Source organism: Leptidea sinapis, chromosome 21 (assembly GCF_905404315.1).
Source record: "Leptidea sinapis chromosome 21, ilLepSina1.1, whole genome shotgun sequence".
Classification (NCBI taxonomy): domain Eukaryota; kingdom Metazoa; phylum Arthropoda; class Insecta; order Lepidoptera; family Pieridae; genus Leptidea; species Leptidea sinapis.
Window position 1 is genome coordinate 1404171 of NC_066285.1, and position 14048 is coordinate 1418218.

At 35.7% G+C, this 14048-nt stretch overlaps 1 protein-coding gene across 3 annotated transcripts in view; it reads right to left on the reverse strand.

Moving 5' to 3' along the window:
* Positions 1–14048, reverse strand: part of LOC126970598 (receptor-type guanylate cyclase Gyc76C-like) — a 58142-nt gene that overhangs the window by 21179 nt on the left and 22915 nt on the right. For all 3 annotated transcript variants that reach the window (XM_050816610.1, XM_050816611.1, XM_050816612.1), the window contains exons 6-15: positions 13356–13502; positions 9423–9625; positions 6613–6796; positions 5453–5613; positions 4344–4634; positions 4016–4135; positions 3543–3683; positions 2507–2578; positions 692–781; positions 143–218 (exon numbers count right to left, since the gene is read on the reverse strand). In XM_050816610.1, the coding sequence (XP_050672567.1) occupies positions 143–218; positions 692–781; positions 2507–2578; positions 3543–3683; positions 4016–4135; positions 4344–4634; positions 5453–5613; positions 6613–6796; positions 9423–9625; positions 13356–13502 (1485 nt within the window). The remainder of the gene's footprint in view (positions 1–142; positions 219–691; positions 782–2506; positions 2579–3542; positions 3684–4015; positions 4136–4343; positions 4635–5452; positions 5614–6612; positions 6797–9422; positions 9626–13355; positions 13503–14048) is intronic.

The following is a 14048-nucleotide window of genomic DNA, read 5'->3' on the forward strand; positions in this document are numbered from 1 at the left end:
TATACAGGATTTCCCAAAGTTATGATGCCTATTTTATGATGCCTATCGAAAGAATGGTCATCTACGATATTTAAGGTACTTTCCCTTCATGTCCCATAACTTTGGGACATCCTGTATATAATGATATAATACTATGACATACCTCTGTAGTATTGGTGTTCACCAATGAAGTCACTCTCGGCACTATATCTTAACTCATGCAAACCAAAATCGGTCACCTGAAAAAAAATGACATTATTGTTGTAAACAAATGATATCCAAAAATATTATAATGTATAGGTATATAATATACATTGCTTTTTGTTTCACCTCAATTTTTCTTTAAATACGGTACATGATAAAAAAAAGAATCATCAAAATCGGTTGACCCAGTCGAAAGTTCTGAGGTAACAAACATAAAAAATTACAGACCTATTAGGAACTTCCTCCTTTTTTGAATGCGGTTAAAAACTGACATATATAAGTGTCAATTATACTTAGCTTAACGCCCGTTAAGCTAAGTAAAAGATTAGTATTAGAAGAAACCACAGTTACATCAAATATTAATACAGTGTTTAAAAATACTGTATTCAAAGAAAAATAAGAATTATTTAATTCCACATAATTATTCTGTAGGTTGATACAAAAATTCTGCCTTTTTTGACACAGATATTTAGACTTTAATATAAATATAATTCTAAGGCGCGCATACCTGAAGCATCCACCTGGACGTCACAACACAATTCGAGGATTTGAGATTACCATGGAAGATCAACGGTGAGGTGTGTATAAATATCATACCCTGAAAACAACATCAACATTTTAGACTACAATAATTCCGGATCAAACCATCAATCGTTCACTAATGGAAACTTCGATTACACGTTTCGGCTTCATTTTATGCATTTGAGTATCATTCACAATTAACATTCGACGTCGCAGCATTAATAAAAAAGTAATATTTACAACTAACTGTTACCCGCGACGTCATCCGCTTTGATACTATAAATCGAATAAATCAAAATCACTTTATTCGTGTAAGTCAACGTAATGACACTTATGAATGTCAAAAGTTTACTCTTCTATCTACATTTAACACCACTTCGTAAAAGGTTGAGCGTTAATGACAAGAAATGGCAAGGAACTCATTGCCACTTTTTTAAATCAACATTTACCATTTCATAGTTTTACAAATCATTTCAATTACAATATATGTAGTGATGTAATAAAAAAATATTCTTTAATAAAACACATCCTATGTGTTAATCCAGCTTATAATTTATGTATGTGCCAAGCTTCATTGAGAGATGAGTCTCACACATTTATAAAATTAGGTATAGATTAACCATCTAATGGTTAAACGGAGTTTGTTATTGTATTTTCAAATACCAATCTCTTACAAGAGTAAATAAGCAAAGAGGGCAATGTGGCCATAAAATACAAAAATTCACTTCACCGGTGTTGAAGTAAATAACATACACGTAGAAAGTCGCAATCATTGGCGTAGATAAAGTAAAACCAACGCACACTAATACACACAAGTGTGATGACAAAAAAATGTGTTAGTGTGGCGTCAAAAATGGTTAATCCTTTTCAATAAGGAAACTCTTGTTAATGTTGATGCGAGTTAGTTAAATACTTTAAGTAAATATTGTACAAAAATATTATACCGATTAAGCCAATAAAGATTCTAAAACTAGAACACATTAATCGCGATACTAACATGTGCCATTGCGCCGTGCTTGCTTCATATCAATATTAAGTTATAAAAAATAAATGAAGTAATGATTGCCGATAATTCGCAGCAATGTTTCTACTCTTAGACAAAGGAACACATTTATATATTAGCACACGATAATTAGGCAAGAGGTGAAGTGATGAGTAAGTAAATAAATGAATTCTTGAGTCATGTTCATGGACAAGCTCGAAGGACCAAAGGTCGGAGTGGTTTTAGATAAGATTGGACGTTAGTTCCCAACGTAATTATTATTTACGATGAGATGTTTGAGTTGTGATTAGAGTACGGTATGGGGTCTGCCGCGAACTGCTTATTTGAGATGAAGGTAGGATAGGATATGGGATCTATATGGGTACTGGTAAATAACAAAATTATTTAACTTATAAAATAAAAAATCGACACTTTTCCTAAAGAAGTGTTTCTACCAACGCGTGTATACTGTGCGGTCGTAAGGTTGTACAGATCATATCTTGACATCGTAAACTTTCGTTTAATTATTATTTATAACTTTGATTATTCCACACATGTCTGTGGCAGGTCTGGCTGTAGGTATGGGCTAAATACATTTTAAATTGCAGCCATTATTTTTATTGGTGTAGAATTTTCAATGGCGAACAAACTATAATTATAATTAAATGCTGACTATGAAATATGTTTAATTTAAAACAGTGCCAATAAGTAACTTGCCCCTTCTATTTTAAAAACTTGAATTGTAAAACTTCAGACTTGAATTTAAATTGTGAATTACATAAATGATATTTTACTCTGACTGATGATATATGGTCTTACCTTAATGAGATCATGTACCAACGACGATATAAACATCTTATCTAACTTTATATCTTCATTCTCTATTATATCCTGAAACAACAATATAATTATGTTAATGCAATTTAAAATAAATTTAGAAAAAACGTTTTCAACATGGTATAATTTGAAATAAAAAAAAAACACAAGCGCGAGTCGGGGGTTTCGTACATATTTATAGGTACATATTATTAAATAGATATCTAAAGTACCTATGCTGAAAGTTCTTTGCCATAAATCGTAAAGTATACATCATAGGAATAATAAAAAATATGTTTAAGCTAATGCTAATGAAGCCCTTTCATTCGATACCCCACATAGCATGGTTAACTCAATTCAAAATTTGGACTACCGTTCCTTGCATAAAGACGATGTTGATTATCTTTTTGTTTTCATTTATAGATTTGATTAATTGTAAGCCAATGTTTTGCTGCTACGAAATAACAGGTTTGAATTCTCTATTAAATACCTGTTATTGGGCTGAAATTTTCCGAACATTTAGCACAGTAATGTGTATTTTTTTTCACACCATAAAAAAGTAAAATTTAAATGAATAAGCCGACTATTTTAAAAAACCTGATATTTTGACGTGAGAATTGTTGATTGTAAATTAGGGTTCTTTTTCGATATTAAAGGTCACCCTAAATAAATATTTCAAATCAAAAAATACAGTAATAATAATACATAACCTCTAAAACCAGAAACATGGTTATTTGAATTTTTCACATAAATTTTGAGGTTATGTGAAAAAAGTGTGAAAGCAAAAGTTGTAGATCTTTTTATTACTTACAACTTTGCTTTTTAACCTTTTTTCCATAGGCTTTGTAGTTTCGCCGGAAATGGAGATAAACCGTTTTCTTACCCTTAAACCCCACCTGCCGACCTCAGATCGCCCGTAATTTATTTTTCCTTTCATTTCTGTTATATTCTCTTTTCAATGGGTTTACTATTTTTTTTTTATTTCAAAAATTGACGATCCTGGTCTATTTATACAAAATGAGTGTTATTTTGCACTTACATACAAGCTCCCCTTGGCGCAGTAGTCGGTGATAATAAGCACCCGCAGCGGCTCGACCACCGCGCCAATGAACGAATTCAGGTTGTCGTGACGTAGTTCGCGCAATAGACGCATCTCCTTCATCACTTCGCGGGATATATCCTGAAAACGTTTACTGTATTGAAACAACTAAAAGAAGAAAAATATTCAATCTGCCAATACTGGCAAATATGACAAGTCATAGTTCTAAACCAAATCTTACAACGGTGAAGGCAAGTTTAATTTATATTTTTAAACTCTACTGTTTAACAACGCTAAAAATATAAATTAGAAATAAACATATAAAAAACCATCATAAGTATTATTTGTTAAAATATTAAGGCAATTAGTTCTGTTTTTTACGCCGAATAAGGTTTATTAGGTATGTTTTAAGGTCAATAGTCCTTCGAGCCGGATTTCTATCAAAAATAAATGAAAAGGATTGTCTTACTTACTTTCTTTTTAGAAAACTTCAGCTCTTTTAATCTGACGACGTTGCCCCGATACTTTGCGGTCGGGGTAAATATCTGGGTGCAGCATTTACTCTCGCATGACATACCACTCGCTAAACTTAACTGAAAAATAAAATATAAATATTTTTAACGTTTTAGTTGTTTTATTTTTGCCTTCCAAAGCATTTTAAGTAACAGGGAATATTTCATTTGTAAACTTTTTAATTCAAGAAGCATAAGGTAACTTATGTTCTGTAACAGTTTCTTAGAATGCATATGCTCGGAATGGTAGTTTTTTGGAGGTAACATTAATTGTTTTTCTATAACATACCTTACTAGGCGACCATACGAGGCCGCTGCTCATATAACCATCGATTTCATGTGGATCAATCTTCCACAAGAGACCTTCGATCTCTTGCTCGATCTTCCATTTCCGATAAATGCTGATGGTGACGACGAGCGCGCAGAAAAGAGTGACAGCTAACGTCCCGGCGACAACCAACGACGTTATTTGAGAATCGTCTTTCGGACACTTTTCATTAAGGAATCCACATGATGGCTCATCTTCCGGCTTCACACTGTCTGGCCAATCTATCGGTAGACGTGGATTTAGTTTGTACTCCTGTGCAAACCAAAACAATACATATTTTTACATTATCATTGGTATTCTCATACTTAGTTACATAAAAATATCCATGATTCAGTGAATTGATGATATGTATATTTATCAGTAGAAACATAACTTCTGGACTTTATGAAGGATTACACACTGTCAAAGTTATTCAATTAGGATTAAACTAAGCGCTTTTGAATCGTCACTATAAATATTTCTTTTATATAACTGAAACTACTGTGTGGACGTTGAGTCAAGAAACTCAATGTCCACTCAGTAAGTATTTTACAATGGCTGTAATATACAAAACAATTTGTAAAGTGCTGCATCCAATATAGGAATCGTGTTAGTTAAAAGCGTTTTATGTATCAAATATTTTTCAAAAAAGTAATAAAGAATAAACTGTATAAATATAAATTAATGTATATTGGATGCATCAACCTTTAGAGCTTGAATTCAATGTTTGTGTAAGGATGCTTCATGAATATGATGGTCGTTATTACTGTCATAATTAGTAATTGCATACAACAAATACAATGATTCCATAACAGCTCGAACTGGCACCACGGCACCCGTTCACGAGTTGACGTATGGACCCAGCCATCGTTCTCTTTGCACATATTTGAGGGAAGAAGACAACCCGGCACACAAAGCCCCCGTAAGCAATGCCATTTCAATGAGCATGCCGAACCGTGTTTTATGTCAGGACTTAAGCTCTTATCAATAGGTGTTCACCGCCACTCATAACATTATTAATTATTAATCCTGATGAAATTATTTTATTAAACACTTTACGGTACGGTAGGTATAGATTTAGAAATGCTCACGGGAAATTCCCTGCCGCACTGCTGGAAGTGTCCGACGGGTATCATGCTGTGGCTGCAATTGATGACAGCCTCACTTGAGTTGACCGGCTTGAATGCGAGCACGGAGAAGTTACCCTCGGAGTCAGCACGCTCGTCCAGACGTATTGACATACCAGACACACCTGCAAGTATTCAAGAATTAATATATTTATTATACAAGTTCTTTAAGTTATCTTGAGTGTAAATTCGGCTAATATTTGTCTTCAATCAATTCGACACGTGTTTCGCCTCTACACGAGGTATCCTCAGGAGATGTTGAGTCGCCAATTTTTATGGCACGAGAATGAGATGAATGAGCCGGAAACCGCTCTTTTATACCCTAGTCGCATAAATTGGCGTGCTGTGATTTGTCGGTTTTTATGACGTATTACCCCCGGAAGTGATACGTAACAATGGTGAAGAGACCAAATTTGTTTGTTCAAATAATATATTTATTGGTATACAAAGGGAATCACAAGTGCCGCGGAGCTATTCAACGGCAGTTAGATTCGCATATAATACTATCTTGTCTGGCAAGTCTTGATGAGTTGCGAGAGGCATTTGAAGAAGAAGGAGTAATTCAGTAAGTTTTCAGTTTCCCAAAATTTTAACTTAATTTAAAACGTCATGACCAAGCAACGAATGTCCTTGGATCATAGCAAATATCTGGTAAATTATTGCTAATACTTAATACATTTAAATAAACAATATTGAGATCTAAAATTAAATGATAAAATATATTCGTTATGTTGAAACTAATGATAATATAATAACAAGACTTTAAAAATAATAGAAGCATTTCACACATACAGCCGGTACAAGAAAAATTAAGTTTTTTGTTAAATAAAATATTTTTTTTATTGTGACTGTTTACAAAATACGAATACTATTTATTAAAACAAGATAATTAATAAATTTGTAAAAGTAATAACTTATGACAACATAATATGCAATACTCTAATTAATAAATAACTGCCCATATTTTACACAAACTATCTAGCACAGTATAATAAAAAATTAAAAAAATTATATCTATTTAAAATTATTTTCATTTAAATTAAAATTATTATATTCATTAAAAAAAAATCTATATAAAAATTGCTATAAAATGATCTAACTAACATTGATGAAAAACCACTTACTCTTAAAAGGGGTGATGCGAATCATAGTGGACACAATCTTGGAGCCGTTCGTAGCGATACTCCTCAGCTTTCCCCACGTAAGAGTTTCGTTCTTAAATGTCGTCTCTTCCTCTATCAACTTGTGCAGTGCCGTCGCGTACAACTTAACTGAGTCGTACAAATATGCCGCGTATATCGAGACAAACTGAAAAAATAAATGTGTTTTATGATGTAGGAGGATAGACGAGTGTACGGCTCACCTAATAGAAGTTATCCCAGTCGCTTTCATGCAACACATGATATCTACATATGTGGTGGAATCGTTATTCCACCCACTTCAAGATGTACTATTAACAAGACCCTTGTGCGTGTTGGTGTTGGACCTCCTTGGTACGTGACTAAATGACAAATAAGTAGTAGATTTTACAACGAGTGCACAAAGCGAACCATTTTTTATCCGAGAGTTTTAGCTTGAGGATAAAATGGTTTTGTGGACGAGTTATAAACTGTGCTTTTCATTTCAGTAGTATAACATGGACATTTTTAGCAATTTTAGCAAATTTGAAGAAATTAATATACATACGGAAAAATAAGACCTGTTTCCCGCCGCATTTTTTTTAATCTTGCGACATTGGTATTAGGTTTGGGCTCCAGACCTATACAGCCTACTATTAAATTAATTTTGTAATATATATTTTTTTTATTATTAATTAAATAACCTACTGTATTTAAATTTAAATTTTAATATTTTTATGCCTTAAAACACACATGAGGCAAATAAATTAAAGTAAATATTATAAAATAACAAATTCTATCTCTGAACTTTTTATTGTGTTTGGCTGTATGGCTGTCTTTGAAGAAAGAAAATGTCTTTGCCTTAATATAGACACATTTATGAGTAGATAATTTTGTGCACTTGTGCACAAAAATCAATTTTGTGCATCCTATATCGTGCACAAATAAGCAATTTCAGAGCATGAGAAGTGAAAACAGTATTTTCATTACTTTCTATGCATGTATATGGACCGCGCTAATGAAACTGTAATAATACATACAGAAGCGAAATATTAAATTTGATTCTTGCGAATTTATTTCTAAATATAACTAGCACATAGGTACTTATATTAATAGTTTAATTTGCAATACATAATTAACCTTTCGGTGGTATTATCGACGCTTTGACACTGGCATCTTCATACAAGCACGTCTGTATCCTAAAAGGGCAGCAGCCTTGTAACTACTTACACTTAATTTCGTGGTTATTCATTACACATATATTCAAAGTTATTTATTCCTTACACTTAGTTACATTCAGGGTTATTCATTTCACCTACATTCAAAGTTATTCTTTACAGAGTTATTCTTGCTTTAAGTTTATTCATTCTTTTTTTATGGAATAGGAGGACAAACGAGCGTACGGGTCACCTGGTGTTAAGTGATCACCGCCGCCCACACTCTCTTGAAACACTAGAGGAATCACAAGAGCGTTGCCGGCCTTTAAGGAAGGTGTACGCGCTTTTCTTGAAGGTACCCATGTGATATCGTCCCGGAAACACCGCACAAGGAAGCTCATTCCACAGCTTCGTAGTACGAGGAAGAAAGCTCCTTGAAAACTGCACTGTGGAGGACCGCCACACATCCAGATGGTGGGGATGATATCGTAACTTGTGGCGTGTCGTGCGAAGATGAAATTCGGCGGCAGGAATCAGGTTGAACAGCTCTTCGGAACACTCCCCGTGATAAATGGGGTAGAAGACATACAGTGAAGCGACGTCTCTACGCTACGCCAAGTGATTCAGCCGTTCACAGAGCGCTAGGTCCCCGACAATTCGAGCTGCTCTGCGTTGCACGCGGTCAAATGGATCGAGCTGATACTGGGATGCGCCAGACCAGAGATGACAGCAATACTCCATGTGAGGCCGGACCTGCGCTATGTAGAGCGCTAGAATGTGGGCCGGCTTGAAGTAATGCCGTGCTCTATTTATAACGCTCAGTTTCTTCGAAGCCAATTTGGCTTTGCCACGGAATTGGCATTCGCTCGAGATTTCGAGACCCAGTATTCCGATACTAGGCGAAGCTTTAAGGGAAGTGTTCTCGAAGAGCGGTGATATTACACTTTCTTATTTATGCAACGGAATTACAAAGGTTCAACGCAACTAATTGATATTACTTATTCAATCATGAAAATTTTAATCTAGTTGGCTTTAAATTATTCATAATGTGGCTCGCAGACCTACAGGCAATATAAAACCGCATAACAAAGACTCCAAGAAATTGGTCGATGCATGATGATACGAGTGTGTTTTGTCGAATCTTTTTATTCGAATTCGAGTTATTAAGCGTTGCAAAAGACGAATTATTAATTTACATTCGGCAATATACCATTACCCGGTATTTTTTGATGGAAAAGGAGGACAAACGAGAGTACGGGTCACCTAGTGTTAAGTGACCACCGCCGCCCACATTCTCTTGCGACACAAGAGTAATCAAAGGAGCGTTGCCGGCTCTTAAGGAATATGTACGCGCTTTTTTTTAAGGTACCCATGTCATATCGTGCCGGATACACCACACAAGGAAGCTCATTCTACAGCTTCGTTGTACGCGGAAGAAAGTTCCTTGAAAACCGCACTGTGGAGAAACGCCTCACATCCAGATGGTGCGGATGATATCCTATTTTGTGGCGTGTCGTGCGATGGTTAAATTTGGTGGCAGGAATCATGTGAAACAGTCCTCTGAACACCCCCCGTGATAAAGAAGACACACAATGAAGCGACAGCCCTAAGCAACGCCAGAGGATCGAGCCGTTGACATTTTAGTATATGTTAACTCACCACATTCTTGAACTTATGTTCAAAAACAGCAGGATAGTGGAATCCAAATGGTTCCTTGTTGTTGTACATTTGTACTTTGCTGGTAAAATTCTCATAGCTTCTCTCTGGCTCCGATGACACAACGACTAGTAGAGACTGCGCCCTCTTCCTGAACTCCGGAGTGTTGTTTGGACAGACGTATCCCGAACCGCGGTCTTCCAACTCTGCAATGTTCAACCGAATGTCAGATAGAACACAAAGTAAACGTACAAATACTATATAAATCAACTACATTATATTACAAACAAAAGTTTATTAACGATGCGGGACTCGAACCCACGACCTCTAGCGTTCCATGCGAGTGCTCTCCCAACTGAGCTAACCGTTCGTATCGTCATAAAATATTGTATGCTTTGTTCAACTCTCAGGTTGTGGCTTCATCTACAAGATCTACTTTAGTTGATAACCTGCTCAACCCCAATATTTGCATATTAGGAAATTGACTTGAGATCTAGCTCTAGCCTTCACTCCTAGGATTAATACAGAAACAAAATTTGAAATCAAAAGTATTTGAACGATGCAGGACTCGAACCCACAACCTCTCGCGTTCCGTGTCAGTGCTCTCCCAACACTAGCTAACCGTTCGAGTGACGTATCGTTATAAAATCTTGTATGCTTTGTTATTAATCCTAGAAGTAAGGGTTATCACTTTAAAAACATAACAAATTGATTTTATCTCTTCTTAGGATGATACCTTTTTAAGAATAGCGTGGTAGGAGGAACTAATAGTTCATTGGGAGATAAATAATATAAAATGTATGTTATGTGTATAAAAAACATACATAAAATATACAATATAAAGGACGATACGACAAGCGTTCATTAAAAAAAGGGCGTACAATTTCTTAAAAGGCCAGCAAAGCTCCCGCGATTCCTCTGGTTTTGAAAGGTGTGGGCGGCGGTGATCACTTAACATCAGGTGACCCTACGTTCCTTTGTCCTTTTCTTGCTTAAAAAAGCCTTAGGTAAGGCACTTGACTTGTTGCTTTTGGTTTTTGAATCCATACGTACGTTTATTCGATGTCTTATAAGATCGACAACGCTTTCCAGATTTCACTGGTGTTACAATAGAGTATCGACCGCGGTCATAACATTCTGTTAGGTGGCCTGTATACGCTCGTTTGTCGCTCATTCATAAAATAATTACTATTTACCTTCTTGCTGCCCAAGGTTAAATCCTTTTTTTTTAAATGAAAATAAGGAACGAGACGAGTAGGACGTTCAGCTGATGGTAATGATTGATGCGCCCTACCATTTACAAAGCAGTGCCGCTCAGGATTCTTGAAAAACCCAAAAATTCTGAGTGGCACTACAATTGCGCACGTCACCTTGAGACATAAGATGTTAAGTCTAATTTGCCCAGTAATTTCACTAGCTACGGCGCCCTTCATACCGAAACACAGTAATGTTAACAATGCAGTGCCGCTCTGGATACTTGAAAAACCCAAAAATTCTGAGAGGCACTACAATTGTGCTCGTCACCTTTAGACATACGATGTTAAGTCTCACTTGCCCAGTAATTTCACTAACTACGGCGCCCATCAGACCGAAAACACAGTAATGTCTGCACATTATTGCTTCACGGTAGAAATAGGCGCCGTTGTGGTGCCCATAATCTAGCCGGCTTCCTGTGCAAAGCCTCCCACTGGTAGATTGACATCCCGATTCCTAGGTACTCCTACTAATATATTCCCTTCATTGGCGTGCGTCCGTGCAGAATGGAATGTCGCTATGCTGACTAACTTAATAGCTGACAGGCTTGAACTGCATGTTTCAGTATGAAAACTCTCTCTGTTATCTCTACTTAAACATTTTATTGAGATAAAACCACTACTAGGTAATAATAAAAGACGAGAAATTGTCAATGTTAATTTGAGATTTAGTTTATTTCAGTTATACAAATGATTTAAGTTTTCTTTAGTGTTAATTCCGCCAATATTTGTTTTTTAAACAATTCGAGACGTGTTTCGCCTCTACACGAGGCATCCTCAGGACGTGTTGTCTCGCCAAAATCTGGCACGAGACTCAAGACTTAGTCTCTTAGATTTTTACAGACAGAATAGAACTTAAATCATTTGTATAATTATGGATTTCCGCAAAGTAACGCCTAATTCAATTTTTTTTTTAATTTCAGTTAATAATATTCAGTTTGGAAGGAATACATATATTACAGTTATTATTGAAAAACTTCGTTATATTCAAACCTTAATATTCTATTGAATTGTATTCGCATAACGTCTTTTGAGCGAACACTTGTTCAAATAAAAGTACAGTGAAGGGCATACATTCTTTCGAAATTAATGGATGCATGGTCCAACTATAGGCTTACAATATAGAAGCGTATAGATGAACAGAGCGTAGGAGAGAGAGAAAACATCCCAAATGGACATACAACGAGACAGAAAAGGAAAGCGAACCTACTGTTACTGTTGTTACTGTACCGTATTGTTTTTTTAATAGTCAAAGTCAACGTCAAAAAATCTTTATTCACTGTAAAACTTTATAAGTTATTTAGTGCAAGTCAGGATAAAGTAGAAAAGTTACAATAGCATTCAAATGAGTATAACAATATTCATTAACAAAATTTAGAACATTAATTACAACTATCTTTATCATTCAAATAATCTTTCACATTATAATAGGCGTTCGATGTAAATTTATTTTTTACGATACATTTAAATTTTTTAATAGGTATTATTTTAATTTAATTTGGGAGTTTATTATAAAATATAACACAATACACTTTAAAAGATTTAACAGTTTTACGGAGCCTAGTAGATGGAATATGAGGACAAACGAGCGTACGGGTTACCTGTTGTTAAGTGATCACCGCCGCCCACAATCTCTTGCAACACCAGAGGAATCACAGGAGCGTTGCCGGCCTTTAAGGAAGGTGTGCGCGCTTTTTTGAAGGTACAAAGGTAAGTTTTGATTGACAAGTCGGCATTGGCCAGTTTCGGCATTAATTCCTTAGTATTTTGAATATTAAACCACTAGCTACTCTAACCAGTGGGAGGCTCCTTTGCACAGGAAGCCGGCTAGATTATGGGTACCACAGCGGCGCCTATTTCTGCCGTGAAGCAATAATGTGCAGACATTACTGTGTTTTCGGTCTGATGGGCGCCGTAGCTAGTGAAATTACTGGGCAAGTGAGACTTAACATCGTATGTCTAAAGGTGACGAGCACAATTGTAGTGCCTCTCAGAATTTTTGGGTTTTCAAAGTATCCAGAGCGGCACTGCATTGTAATGGGTAGGGCGTATCAATTTTCTGCTGAACGTCTCGATTGCTCGTCTCGCCCCTTATTTTCATTAAAAAAAAACTAGGTAAGGCTCACATTGACAGATCGAAATTGGTCACAAATTATCGGGCGGTGAGATTGCCCGTAACTTAGCATATACTATGTATTTGGGTCTAACCGATAATAGATCAGTAGTGGTTGAAAAATCTCAAGAAGTTGTATCAATGGGCAGAAAATTTAACTCACACCCAAGCTGTCTTCCTGACCTCCATTTCTATAAAAAACTTTATCTAATCGAAAATAGTTATTTATTTTATTTATTTAATTCAGAGACATCTCCATATATATTATTAAACGTATTACCAACAATATTTCTTATGAACTACGTTAGTATTATTAGTGAACTATATTTATAAACCTAGAGCTAACTGTATCCAGTGTTTCTGGAAGGAACAGTCAGCTCTGGCAGCAATCATCTTTAGCATGCTGTTACTGCTAACACGAAGACGCTGCAACATAGAAACCTCTTTTTTGCGCATTATGGCATGGAAACCATCCACAGATGCCTCTGTTTCATCTATGTGGCATCCAACGTGTGTGCTGCTCAGTTCCTCAATCAAGTGATTCATATAAAGACTTAAAGTTATACTCACTCATTAAATATTTCAAAGACTCTTTAGTGGAGTAAGTCATCATATCCACAAATATAACCATATATTCTCCTTTCACAAATAACTGCAGCGACTCCATCGCCGTCATCATTTCTATCAGGCCGCCAGTTGTACCCAAGAATACGTAAACTAAAACAAAAACGAACAAATTAATACATGTTCTGTGCACGGACGAGTAAAAAAATAAGGACTCCGTTTCACCTTATATAACAGTGAAGCACCAAAACAAGCCGGTAAACGTGTAAATACATAGCCCCACGCACACACTTACACTAATACACGCCGATCTGCCGCCATTATGAGATTTGCCATCGTCTGTGACAGATCAGTTTTCGTCGAAATAAAATATTTTAAAAATGCCGTCGTGCGTTGTGAAAAAGTGTAAAAACGATATTATAAAAGTATTTGTGGCCATATATGATTATTTAAAGGAGAAAAAATTGTGTATCCCCCGTAACCGCACACACACTAGCATAAAGGTGCTTCACTTGCTAATATCACGGCGCGGAGTCCTTACTTTTTGACTCGTCCGTGGTTCTATCAAAACGTCTTTATTACCAAAGCTTTTACTCATTGTATCCTTGCATGTAAGATATTCATCGTATGAGAATTTCCTAAATTAGTACAAATATATCTGAACCAAAAAATTGTAGGAGTGGTTTTTTCGAATTGTAA